The 11,222-nt window shown below is 33.3% G+C and overlaps 3 protein-coding genes across 5 annotated transcripts in view; all 3 read left to right on the top strand.

Annotated features, from left to right (window-relative positions):
- Positions 1-2,769, top strand: part of LOC110642039 (uncharacterized) — a 26,833-nt gene extending 24,064 nt beyond the window's left edge. Inside the window, exons 5-8 of one of the 2 annotated variants that reach the window (XM_021793962.2) lie at positions 627-865; positions 957-1,030; positions 1,964-2,072; positions 2,599-2,769. In XM_021793962.2, the coding sequence (XP_021649654.2) occupies positions 627-865; positions 957-1,030; positions 1,964-2,072; positions 2,599-2,634 (458 nt within the window). In that variant the 3' untranslated portion in view covers positions 2,635-2,769. The remainder of the gene's footprint in view (positions 1-626; positions 866-956; positions 1,031-1,963; positions 2,073-2,598) is intronic. The other variant, XM_058129105.1, reaches the window with a different exon arrangement.
- A 2,140-nt stretch (positions 2,770-4,909) lies between these two features.
- LOC131169482 (xyloglucan endotransglucosylase/hydrolase protein 2-like) lies at positions 4,910-6,827 on the top strand. The gene is made up of 4 exons (XM_058128708.1): positions 4,910-5,275; positions 5,577-5,677; positions 5,812-6,005; positions 6,359-6,827. The coding sequence occupies exons 1-4, from the start codon at positions 5,089-5,091 to the stop codon at positions 6,747-6,749; spliced, it is 873 nt and encodes a 290-aa protein (XP_057984691.1). The 5' UTR covers positions 4,910-5,088; the 3' UTR covers positions 6,750-6,827.
- Positions 6,828-7,413: 586 nt separating this feature from the next.
- Positions 7,414-11,205, top strand: LOC131169764 (uncharacterized). 2 transcript variants are annotated; one of them, XM_058129103.1, is made up of 5 exons: positions 7,414-7,731; positions 8,503-9,750; positions 10,049-10,198; positions 10,276-10,456; positions 10,847-11,205. In XM_058129103.1, exons 1-5 carry the CDS (start codon positions 7,462-7,464, stop codon positions 11,023-11,025), a joined length of 2,028 nt encoding a protein of 675 aa, XP_057985086.1. In that variant the 5' UTR covers positions 7,414-7,461; the 3' UTR covers positions 11,026-11,205. The 2 variants fall into 2 exon arrangements, with proteins under 2 accessions (XP_057985086.1, XP_057985087.1); XM_058129104.1 differs by having other exon boundaries at positions 7,415-7,731; positions 8,489-9,750.
- Positions 11,206-11,222: the final 17 nt, after the last annotated feature.

The following is an 11,222-nucleotide window of genomic DNA, read 5'->3' as shown; positions in this document are numbered from 1 at the left end:
CTTGATTGTAAACTATTTTTTCAAGATGCATTATATTTTCTTGTTCTCAAAAGCTTGATTATGCATTACATCATTGTTATGCATTTTTCATCAAATTGATACAAACAGAAAGTTCTTGCTAAACTTGGAACATAGGCAGTATATTTTCAGCTCTTATTTAGTTGTACAAACTTCGTAGAACTTATCTGTCAATGGACAATATCCTTTTTGGAAAATTACTTAAAACTTGGTGCATGATGTTCCCTGCTATACTTTTTTAGAGATACAATCACATGGACACAATTATAAGATAAATTTTACATAAAATGAAGTGGGTCAGTGAATTGAATGGATTTTTCTAGTTACTTCTCACGAATGTTATTCATCAATGGTTAATACCTTTCACTTAGCACTTTTAGGTGCCTCAGTCTTCCTCAGTTTTTCTTTATGCTTGGAAAAAAAGTGGATGAATATCTTCTATTTTCTGGTGCATACATTCTTATTCAGCTCTAATGTAATTGGTTAACGATGAAGTCTTTTCTTTTTTTTTTTCAACATGAATCTAATTTTGATTTTTGGGATAAAGGTTTAGTTGAGTTGAGTTGAGTTGAGTATAAATCTGATTTTGACCTTTTTCTTGCCTTCAGGCACTTTCATTTCTTCACTCTTTAATATCATATGGGGATTGCTCCTCATTCCTTCTCAAGGTTGTCTTCATTTGGCAAAACATGTGTCTTCTATATTACTAAACATCTATGAAGTTCTTGCAAGAGCCTTCATGGTATTTACCAATAGGAAGGGTCTGCTTTTGCGTTTTGTTCAAGTAAAGCCTAGCTCATCTGATATGTCATTTTGGCATTCTGTTTGGAATGAACTCTTCTCAAAGGTTTGTCTTATACCATGCAAATGTTATGATGCCCTTTCATGTCTATATTCCTTGTCTTCTGTTGAAACCTGCTTCTGGAATTGTTTTACAGGTCTTCCGGTCCCTTAAAAACATTATATCTGTTCTTGTTACATTCCTCACTTCCTGCAACAGGCATAGGTTAAGGTACAAATATCACTTTTCCTTTTTTTTTTTTTTGTTTCGTTAATCCTTTAATAGATATATGTAAGGAACATACAATCAATGGAACAAACTGAGTTTTAAGCAAGTGGCCAGAGGAGTTGGCTTGCTTAGGCAGTTAGGCTTGTGATGTATTTCTGCTGCTGAAGCAACGTAAGATCATAAAGACTTCCAAAAGCAAATAAATGAAAGAAAAAAGTAACGTTTAGTATGAATATGGAGCAACTAACTTAAGTAAATGCCAAATTGGGAAGGATTTCCCACGTTAGCCATCATTCTGCAAAAGAATTGAATTTGTGTAACTTGATATATAATTATATATTTATTTTTTTTCACTGGTGCCCAGATTCTCTTATCTTTCCATTCCTGTTATTGTTGGAGCTTCATGGTTTAATGTTTGATTCAGTGAATTTTAAGGTAAGGTTCAATTATGTTGAATTGATAGAACAAGGTTGATAAAAGTTAGTTGACGTTTAATCATTACTGGGTTTGCACATGTGCAGCCTTGAAACCGTGCTTCAACTCAATAACTAAGCTGAAGAGTCAGCTTAGCTTGGATCATTTGTGTGCTTTGCTGTATTATTTTTCAAAAGCTTGGATTATCTTTTCAAGTTGTTGGAGCAAATAGATTAATTGTTTAACTTCAATCCTCAATTTTCTCCTAGTGAAAAGTTAAAGTGAATATTAATAGGGTGTTGGAGGTCCAATTGTATAAGTGTTCTGCACATTGGGAGTTGTCTGAAGTGACGGCCATCTATAGTTAACATATGGCTTTATCCAAGGAGGTTTTTTGTTTTTTAACTTCACAAATATTGCATAGGTGGCTAATTTGGACTTTTTGGTGCATAGCATGTTGAGTTTGACTGCATTCAATATCATATTCTAGAGAATACTTATAGCAGATTGTTGAATATGCAGCATCCATAACTACTTTAAAGCAGCCCTTCAGCAGCGTTATGACCTTTTTCGATTAGCTCATCTTCAATGTTCTTGTCGTTCAGTGCCTCAATTGGAAAGCCATCATAAGGTAGTTGCACTTCCTTTGTATTATTAGGAATGCTTCTTTATTATTATTATTATTTAAAAAGGAATGATTTGGTGGTCATGAGAATTCAGAAAGAATGGAGTGAGAGCCTGGAGCCCAAGAAAAGCTCTTAAAATTTAATGCTGGAGTAGCAATAGTTTGATAACATGGACTTATCTTCCTGCTTTCTACCGCTTCTCAGCAATCCACCAAAGTAAAAAGATTTTGAATAATATTCCCCAGATATAGCTAGCCATTGAAATGCAATGCATCTTTTTTGTATGAGGAGTTGAATGATTGCGATGGGAGAAAAGTTGAATTAGACAATTATTAGCATGCGCCATGTACAGCTTTACAATGACAACAACAACAACAATTAAGCCTTAATCCCAAACTAAGCCATAGTCCTAAAAACCAGGCAATATACACCTTTAGCACTTGTTAAATAGATATTTATGTAGTTTTATAGGTCTAATGACCAAGTACATGTCCAACTGTAATGCATGTGCATATCTTTTCTTTCTAAAAGCAGGTTGGTATTAAGAGACATGAAAATTGTAGATGATCGATAATATGACCATGCCGCCACCTTTCACTGCCTGTTTTGGATCACCACAAGAGGTCTTTTTTGTATTTAGGAGATGTTATTGGGAACAAGTTTTCTTCCTCGGTTTCTGAATTATGGGCGCAGCTGTTAGGTTGACAACTTGTACATATATTTGGCGAGTTGAACAAGCTGTGCAGTGTCGAACTATCTTTGTTGTGACATGTGATAAGAAAACATATATAGCAGGCATATCAGCCTGAATGGTTTCTATTTGATTAATTTTCAACTTTCAAATTCATGAATGTGCCTTTTGGTCCTGTAGACCTGTTTGGGATTTGCAAGGGATTATTATTTAATCATGCATGACTAACTTGTGTGAGGTTATACTTTTTTTGGTACTTTAATTACATTGTAGAACCTAATTAAGTGCCTGTTTGGCACTGCGTTTGGAGGGTCAAAAATGCTTTTATGAATAAAAGAATCATTTTATATGCTGTTGAAAAAAGCAGTTTAGAAAAAACTATTTTATTATTTTAGTGTTCTTATGACTAAAACTTATTAAATTTAATTTTAAATTATTTTTTAATACTCTAACTAATATATTTAAAAAATTAATTTTTTTTCAACAGTAATTCTAATAGCAATGTCAAACAGCTCTTAAGTCATTTTGAAAATAAATACCAAGATTACAAATTTACAATAAAAAATTTTTCTGCTGAATAATGGGAGTAAATCCCACATGGGTGGAGAATAACAAAAATTAAGTAAATATAGAAAAGGGAGAAGTTTTTATATAGAATATTGCTTTCATTTTTGAATTAGCTAAAACATATACCTTTAGGTATAAAGCTTATATGAAAATCTAAATTAAAAAAGCTTTCTTGTTTAGAAAGCACATAATTACTAGAATTTAAGATTTTTTAAATTGAAAAAATACATTTTGAAATAAGTAGAAATTATGTAAAAAAATAATATAATTGTATAGAGGGTATTTAATTTAGCTTATAAATCGGTCAAACTTACTTATAAATAGAAAGTCATGAATAAATATGTATTTAGTTTGGCTTATAAGTGAAAAAAAAAAGACTGCTTGAAATAAGTTAGAAATCATAAATAAGTATCATTAATTATCACTTATCTACTTATTTTAAAAATTATTCTCTGACTAAGTAAAAAATTATATTTTCCTAGTAATTTTTAAAAATATCAATACTATTTTTGTCTTAACAACCACAACACTCAATCCTATATCCCTTTTAGTTATTTTGACAAATTAAGATTTTTTTAAACACGTTTTAACCAAATACTTAAATTATTTAAAATTAATTTTAAATAATTTTATCAATGAATTAACTACTTAATTTTAAATTAACTTATAAATTAAAAAATATATTTTAAATTTAAAATAAAAATAAGTAGCTAAATCAAAAACGCTCGTAATAAGTGATCATGTCTATATAGACGAATTGTTTCTAAACAAAAGATTGGTGTTTTGATATTATATGTAGGAATAATTATTTATACATGTAGAACAGAACAAGATTCAAGGACTTGATGCCAAGCCTATCAATAGTGGAAGGATATGCCATCCTTGAATGCTACAACCAACATATGCATTGCAGAGTGTATGGATGGGAAGCTTCTTCCTTCGCTTGGTACCTTTTGGAACTCCAATTTTTAAATGGAAGAATTGATAAACCATTTCAACGGTACAAGGAAAAAAAGGAAGAATATATGCAGTGAGAACTATCATATATTCTCATTTCTTTGTCTTATACATACAAGAAATGCTTTCCTTAACTTTAATAAGGGATTATTCGATACACTCGTATACATATATTTTCTTTATAAATATATGAATTTTATTTTTTTAATATTAAAAAAATTATTTTTTTTTTATTTAAGAGATGTTGCAATTACTAATTCATCCTTTGCCATATGGTTGTAGTCTTTGGAGGCCTTAGGCTTCATGTCTTTTCCGATTTCTACTATTTAAAATGATGCCGTTTTAGAGCTGCACTATTGAAATTTACCATTAAGAAATAGATATAATTTTTTCTTTATTTTTTAATTAAGCACTAATACATTAAAAAATGATAAATATATAGTGTTAAACTATTTGCTTTAAATTTTTATAAAATAAAAATGGAAAAGCTAACAACTTGTTGAAATTGAGAGTCATTTTTTGCTTAAAGGTGCTTCCAAGCAGAAAAGTCTAATGATGAAGTTTGTTATGGGGGCAGCATGGAGAAGTCACTGGCGTGCGGACAAGTCACTGAGCATGGAGAGATCAACTCCAATCATGTGCCTTTCGGCTTTTGGCTTTTTCATGCATTGTTCCTTTGGGAAACCTCAAGCAAGCCATTCCTGAATCTTCATCACACACATATATATAAACTAAGACTACAAGCACAAATGCAAGACAAATTAATACTACCCAATTATAATCATTTATAGAATTCACTAGAATCAATGGATTTTTCTCTGCCATTATTGCCACGTTTGATTCTTCCATTTCTGCTGGTTGGTGGGGTGCTCGCAAATATAATGACTACTGATATTAGCTTTGATGAAAGTTATGAGGTTACTTGGGGTTTTTATCACGTCTTGTCTCTTAATCAGGGAAGGCAAATTCAGCTCTCCATGGATAAATCTACTGGTCTTTATACTCTACCTTTTTAACTCTTATTCTACTTAACTTCTGATAAGCCAGTAAAAACATTTATATATAATTATTTCTTTATCACATACATCAGTTTTAATACATATTTTGCTTTTTTCTTTTCTTTTCTTTTGGATTAAGATTTTAATATGTGATTTTGTGAAAAAACTTGGTAGCAATAATGGTTTCTTTCCCTTTCACTCATCTGCATGGCCTCTGGGAAGTAGCATGCATGAACTGGAAACTAGGTTTCCTCTATTATTTTTAATACTTCTCGGGGTTATATTGATGCATGCAGGGTCTGGATTTGCGTCCAAGCTAAACTTTGGTTCTGGATTCTTTCATTTAAGAATGAAGCTACCTGGGAAAGACTCTGCAGGAGTTGTAACTGCTTTTTATGTGAGTATATATATAAACATAGATACATGTCCTCCCTTTATTGTTTAATCAGTTCTTCGTGTCCATTGATCCTGAGATGCATATATATTAGGACTAACTAATAATCCTTGGTGGGTTTTCAATGGCATATGCAGCTAGCTTCAAATGGTAATAATCATGATGAGTTGGACTTTGAGTTCTTGGGAAACAAAGAAGGAAAGCCAATCACTTTACAAACAAACGTGTTTTCAAATGGTATAGGGAATAGAGAGCAAAGAATTTATCTTTGGTTCGACCCTGCTGTAGATTTTCACAATTACCAAGTCCTCTGGAACGAACATCAGATTGTGTAAGAATAATTAGTATCTCTCATTACTACAAGATGAATCTAAGGCAATGGTTCAATATGCTTAAACATTAGTTATAAGTCAATAGTAATGCTTCGAGAATTGCTACATCTGCCTCCATTGCTATAATATAAGGCAACGGTTTGATTACGTTTTTACAACGACAAAAATCGCTGCCTGAACTTTTAGTAGCAATAGTTTATAACTACTGTCAAGAAACTGTTGCCTTAAATCTGATATGCAGTAATGTCTCTTGAAATGTCTATAATCTTATATTCTATATTGCTATCTAGCATTTCCTAAGTTCTAACATTATGATTTCAAATTTGTTGATTTTATCTGTTATATATATCAGATTTTTTGTGGATGAAACTCCCATAAGAGTGTTCAAGAACAAAACAAATGTTGGAGTAAGCCATCCATCAAAGCCAATGCAAGTAGAGGCAAGCTTGTGGGATGGAGATGGTTGGGCAACAGATGGAGGCAAAACAAAGACTAATTGGAGCTATGCTCCATTTAAAGCTAATTTCCAAGGGTTTGACATCAGTGGCTGCTCAATTCCTCATGACTCAAACAATATTCTACCTTGTTATTCTCCAAAGTACTGGTGGAATTTGGAGAAATATTGGAAACTGAACTCTATACAACAAAGGGCTTATGAGAATGTGAGAAACAAGTATCTCACTTATGACTATTGTTTTGATAAGCCTAGATTTGCTATACCTCCATCAGAATGCCCTCAATAATGAGCTTCATTCGTTGTAACAATAAGTTTGTGAATAATTTGGAGACCCCAAAAATGAAAGCTTAGCATATTGTAACCACTTTGTCACTTTTTCTCATTTAATATTGTCTCGCTAAATCACGTTGCTTGTATTCTATTTATTGAAAAAAAAAAATAACGAGCCTATTTAGATTTTTTTTTTAATTATAAATAAATAAATTTATTAACGATTTCAAATTTAAATAACTAAATTATTTTAAATGAAAATAGGATGTGATTAATAATTATATAAAAATAAATTTAATAATTCTTAAATTAAATATTCATATTGAATTTGTTACATTTATTATTTTAATTATATTTATTAATTAATTATATATAAATTTTAACATAAATATTTAAATTAAAAATTATTAAATATATTTTTAAATAAAATGAAAGCTTTGATTAATTGAATCTTGAAAATATAGACAACATATTAAAAGAAATAAAAAATTATTGTAAAGCACGCTCAACAGAGAGGGCCCAAAAGCCCAAAACTTAAAATGTAAACAATCCTAAGCCTACGGTTGCCCAAAAGCTTACGAAGTGAAGTTCTGAGAGCTCTGCCTTTGAACCAAATCAAAGCCTGCCCAAAAGCTCGCGAAGTGAAGTTCTGCGAGCTCTGCCTTTGAACCAAATCAAAGACCGTCTGCAATGGCGGAAGCTGTCTGCACCGCGTGCCTCTTATAGTAATGAGCATTAGACCAATCGATGCAATGGCAATTCCACTAAAATCGGCTCACTTCTTAATCTTTCTATTACTTGTATCCAACATCTTTACTCCTATTATCTCCCTTGGATCGACCATAGACCAAGAACGAGAAGAGTTCTATGAGGAATTGTTGTTGAGGCCGTTGCCTGATCGGAAAGTGTTGGCGCATTTCCACTTCCAAAGCACAGCTCCTTCCTCAAATTCCAATGGCCGCCACCATCACCTCTTCCCCAAAGCCATTTCTCAGCTGGTAAGTTTTTTTCTTTTTTAATATTCTTTTCCGTTGTTTGGTTGCTGAGAAAATTCGGGTTAATGGGTTTTTTCTGTTAATAAAAAATTTGAAAACTTGGTTGTGCTCTTGATTTTTCGAGTTATACAGGATGCTGATTCTGTACAGTGGAGTTCAGTAACTGATTAGACTAAAGATTGATATTTGAATATCCTTACTTCTGTTTAATTTTATTGGTATCTAGCTGCAGCGTTAGGGATTTTTGAGATCTCGATTGTTCAGCTTTTGTGCGTAATTTTTAAGCGATTTTAGTAATCAATTTGAGTTGGTCTGGGATTTATGGTTCTAGCCCTCTTCTTAAGTTGTTCTGTTAGTATAATTCGCATCCCGCTTGTGTTTCCTTAAGTTTTCTGGTGATAACACCAGAAATATAGCTGGCTTTAGAAGAGCGTAGTTTTATTGTTTTGAAGAAAGGGCCGATATCCTTTATGCTGAGATATGACATCCTGCGCATTGACAGGTCTGAGAAACCTATTTTAATAATTCCTGAATAACTCATTCAATTTTTCAAAAAATACTTTTTAATTAAAACTATGAATCTGTAATCTATCTGCTTGTTTAGTTTTAGGCTTGGAGTTTGTACTTATTCTTAATTGTCTGCCTCTCTTCACTTATATTTATTTGGTTCTTGTATAGGTTGTGTTAATATGCTCAACCATTGACTGTATTTATGTTATATTTCCTTGGAGCTGGAAATAGTATATAACCCATGGAATAGCATTACTTGGACAGGTACAGAAATTTCAGATTAAGGAAATGGAATTGTCTTTCACACAAGGTCGTTGGAACTATGAACTGTGGGGTGGATTTGACCCCATATCGAGCAGCAATGCTAAGCCTCCTGGAGTTGAGCTGTGGGCCGTCTTTGATGTCCCTCAAGACCAAGTTGATGCTACTTGGAAGAACTTAACCCACACTCTTTCAGGTCTTTTCTGTGCTTCAATTAACTTCCTTGAGTCCTCTACAATGTATTCAGCTCCTCAGTGGAGCTTCCGGCCAGCTACAGGCAATATAAGGTACGGTATGCTGCCCCGTGAAGCTGTTTGCACTGAGAACCTAACTCCATGGTTGAAGCTCCTTCCTTGTCGAGACAAAGATGGGCTTTCTGCATTAATGGACAGGCCATCAATTTATAAAAGTTTTTATCATTCTCAGCGGTTGCATTTGACCTCTAATAAATCTGGTCCAGAGGGGATGAATCCAGGCATCATTCTTGAACAAACACTTACTGTTGTTCTTCAGCCTAATAGTCAGAGAACTAGTGTGACTTACTCTGGTGAAAAGAATGTTCAACCAAGCTGGTCTTTGAGTTCAATATTTGGAAGGAAAGTCAGTGGAAGATGTGTTCTTGCAAAGTCTAGTAATGTATACCTTCAGCTTGAGAGAGGTCTAGTTGCCGAACTAAAGAAAAACAAGAATAATGGGGTTGGCAATATAGCTTCTGAAGGGTTTTGGAGTGGAACTGGGTTTGAATTGTCAGTTAGACCAGACAAGGTGTTTGAAGAAGAGAATAGCAGTCACAGAAGGGGCTCTTCAGTCCTTTTTGAGTTTTCCATCGATAAATACAGTGACTCTCAGCCTTTTGATCTAGGCCTTAAATGGAAATTTCCTGTAACGTGGTCATCTGAACCAGCACCGTTACATGCTAGTAGGTTCTTGATGGGAAGTGGGAATGAAAGGGGTGCAATTGCTATCCTGTTGAAATCTGCAGACTTAAATGATGCCTCCTTGGGTACTTGTAGCAGTAGTAATGGATATAAATTCCGAGTTGATGTTTTCCAAGTTGTACCTTGGTATGTTAAGGTATATTATCATACTCTTCAGTTGTTTGTGAATGGCCAACCAAAGGCAGTTGGAGATGTTATAGAGACGATTCACGTTTCACCTTCCAAAGACAAGATATCACCTGGAGTCATGGAGATGGTTTTGCAATTTCCTTGTGATGTGAAATCAGCTGCTTTAACATTAGAGTTTGATAAGGTATGCTTTGCAATTAATTGTTTCAGCTTTGACTTTAATTTTTAATTCGGTTAGGTTTTAATAAAATACATGACAGATTAGCATCCTCAACACTATCTTCCTCCTTGCTTGTGGTGAAAATGAACATTAGGTTTTAATTTTGTATCTTGATACAGGAAAGCAACATCTCATATCTGTATTTATAATATCAAGATACAGATTAATTTCACCAATTTTGGTTAATATGAAAACCTTTATTGCTAAACAAATGAAGGGGCTGGCGTTCAGTTTCTCATGTACTTGATGGTATTTCTATTAGGGTTTCCTACACATCGATGAATATCCTCCAGATGCTAATCAAGGATTTGATATTCCATCAGCTGCAATAAGCTTTCCCAACTTTTATACCAGCTTGCTTTTTCCTGGCAATTGTTCTGTGGACAAGTCACCTATGTTGTCAAAATTTCAGGTAGTTAATCTCCTGTATATTATTGGTTCTCAATGTGCTTCATCTTGGATTTGATTAATGCTGGATTTGTGATGCAGGAAAAAAATCCTGTTCTCTCTTATACAGAAGTATTACTTGTGCCGTTGACAACTCCTGATTTTAGCATGCCATACAATGTCATCACAATCACATGCACTGTATTTGCATTGTATTTTGGATCATTGCTAAATGTTCTTCGAAGGCGTGTGGATGAGGAGGAAAGGCTTCTTAAAAGCAAAGGTAACTTTATCTCTTTGATCAGGTTGAAATTGCTTCATGGTGAAAACAGTTATTATAATGATACATGAGCAGCCTTCTCATGGATTAATTCAAGATTTATAATATTGATGTTGCTGATAATATGCAATTTTTAAATTATTTGATTAAATGCTAATTTATTCAATGATTAAGCTATCACGTTAGTTAGCAATTATTTACTTGTAAAAATGCTTGTTTGTTTTGAGGGAGGAAAAATTACTCATATTGACGGCCATTGATTGTTTTCTTGACAATCTTGGTTATTTGTTTTGAGTCGATCCATTGTATTTCGCTTTCTTGCTGCTTTTTAGTTAGTTTGACTTCCTCATCAATGCTGCTTTTGATCTCTACTTTTTGTTGTTCTGCTTGTAGCTGGCAAAACCACTCCGCTTTCTGGGCTGCTTTCAAAGTTATCTGCTAAGCTAAGAGGAAGACCACAGGAAACTCCTCAGTCACCATCTAATTCATCATCCTTGATTAGTTCTAAATTGCTGTTGAAAGTCTTTTTAGTAGCTGTGTTAGCTGTTGCTTGGCAATACTATTTTGGATGACATCTTCAATTACTGAATTAAGAACTTTAGTGTGCAATACATTAGAGAAGAAAGCATACTCGAGTTAGGGATTAGTAAAAGGATTGTTTCTGCCATCAAATCAAGTGACATTCATTTGTAGCCAATTTTGTATCATTTGGATGTTAGTAAACCTTTTTGAAATCCATTTGTCTTAGTAAATGATCTCCATAGTCCAC

The sequence above is a fragment of the Hevea brasiliensis genome, chromosome 10 (genome assembly GCF_030052815.1).
Source record: "Hevea brasiliensis isolate MT/VB/25A 57/8 chromosome 10, ASM3005281v1, whole genome shotgun sequence".
Taxonomy (NCBI): Eukaryota; Viridiplantae; Streptophyta; class Magnoliopsida; order Malpighiales; family Euphorbiaceae; genus Hevea; species Hevea brasiliensis.
The sequence above is the reverse complement of the archived record's forward strand: the minus strand, read 5'-3'. Positions and strand labels throughout refer to the sequence as shown.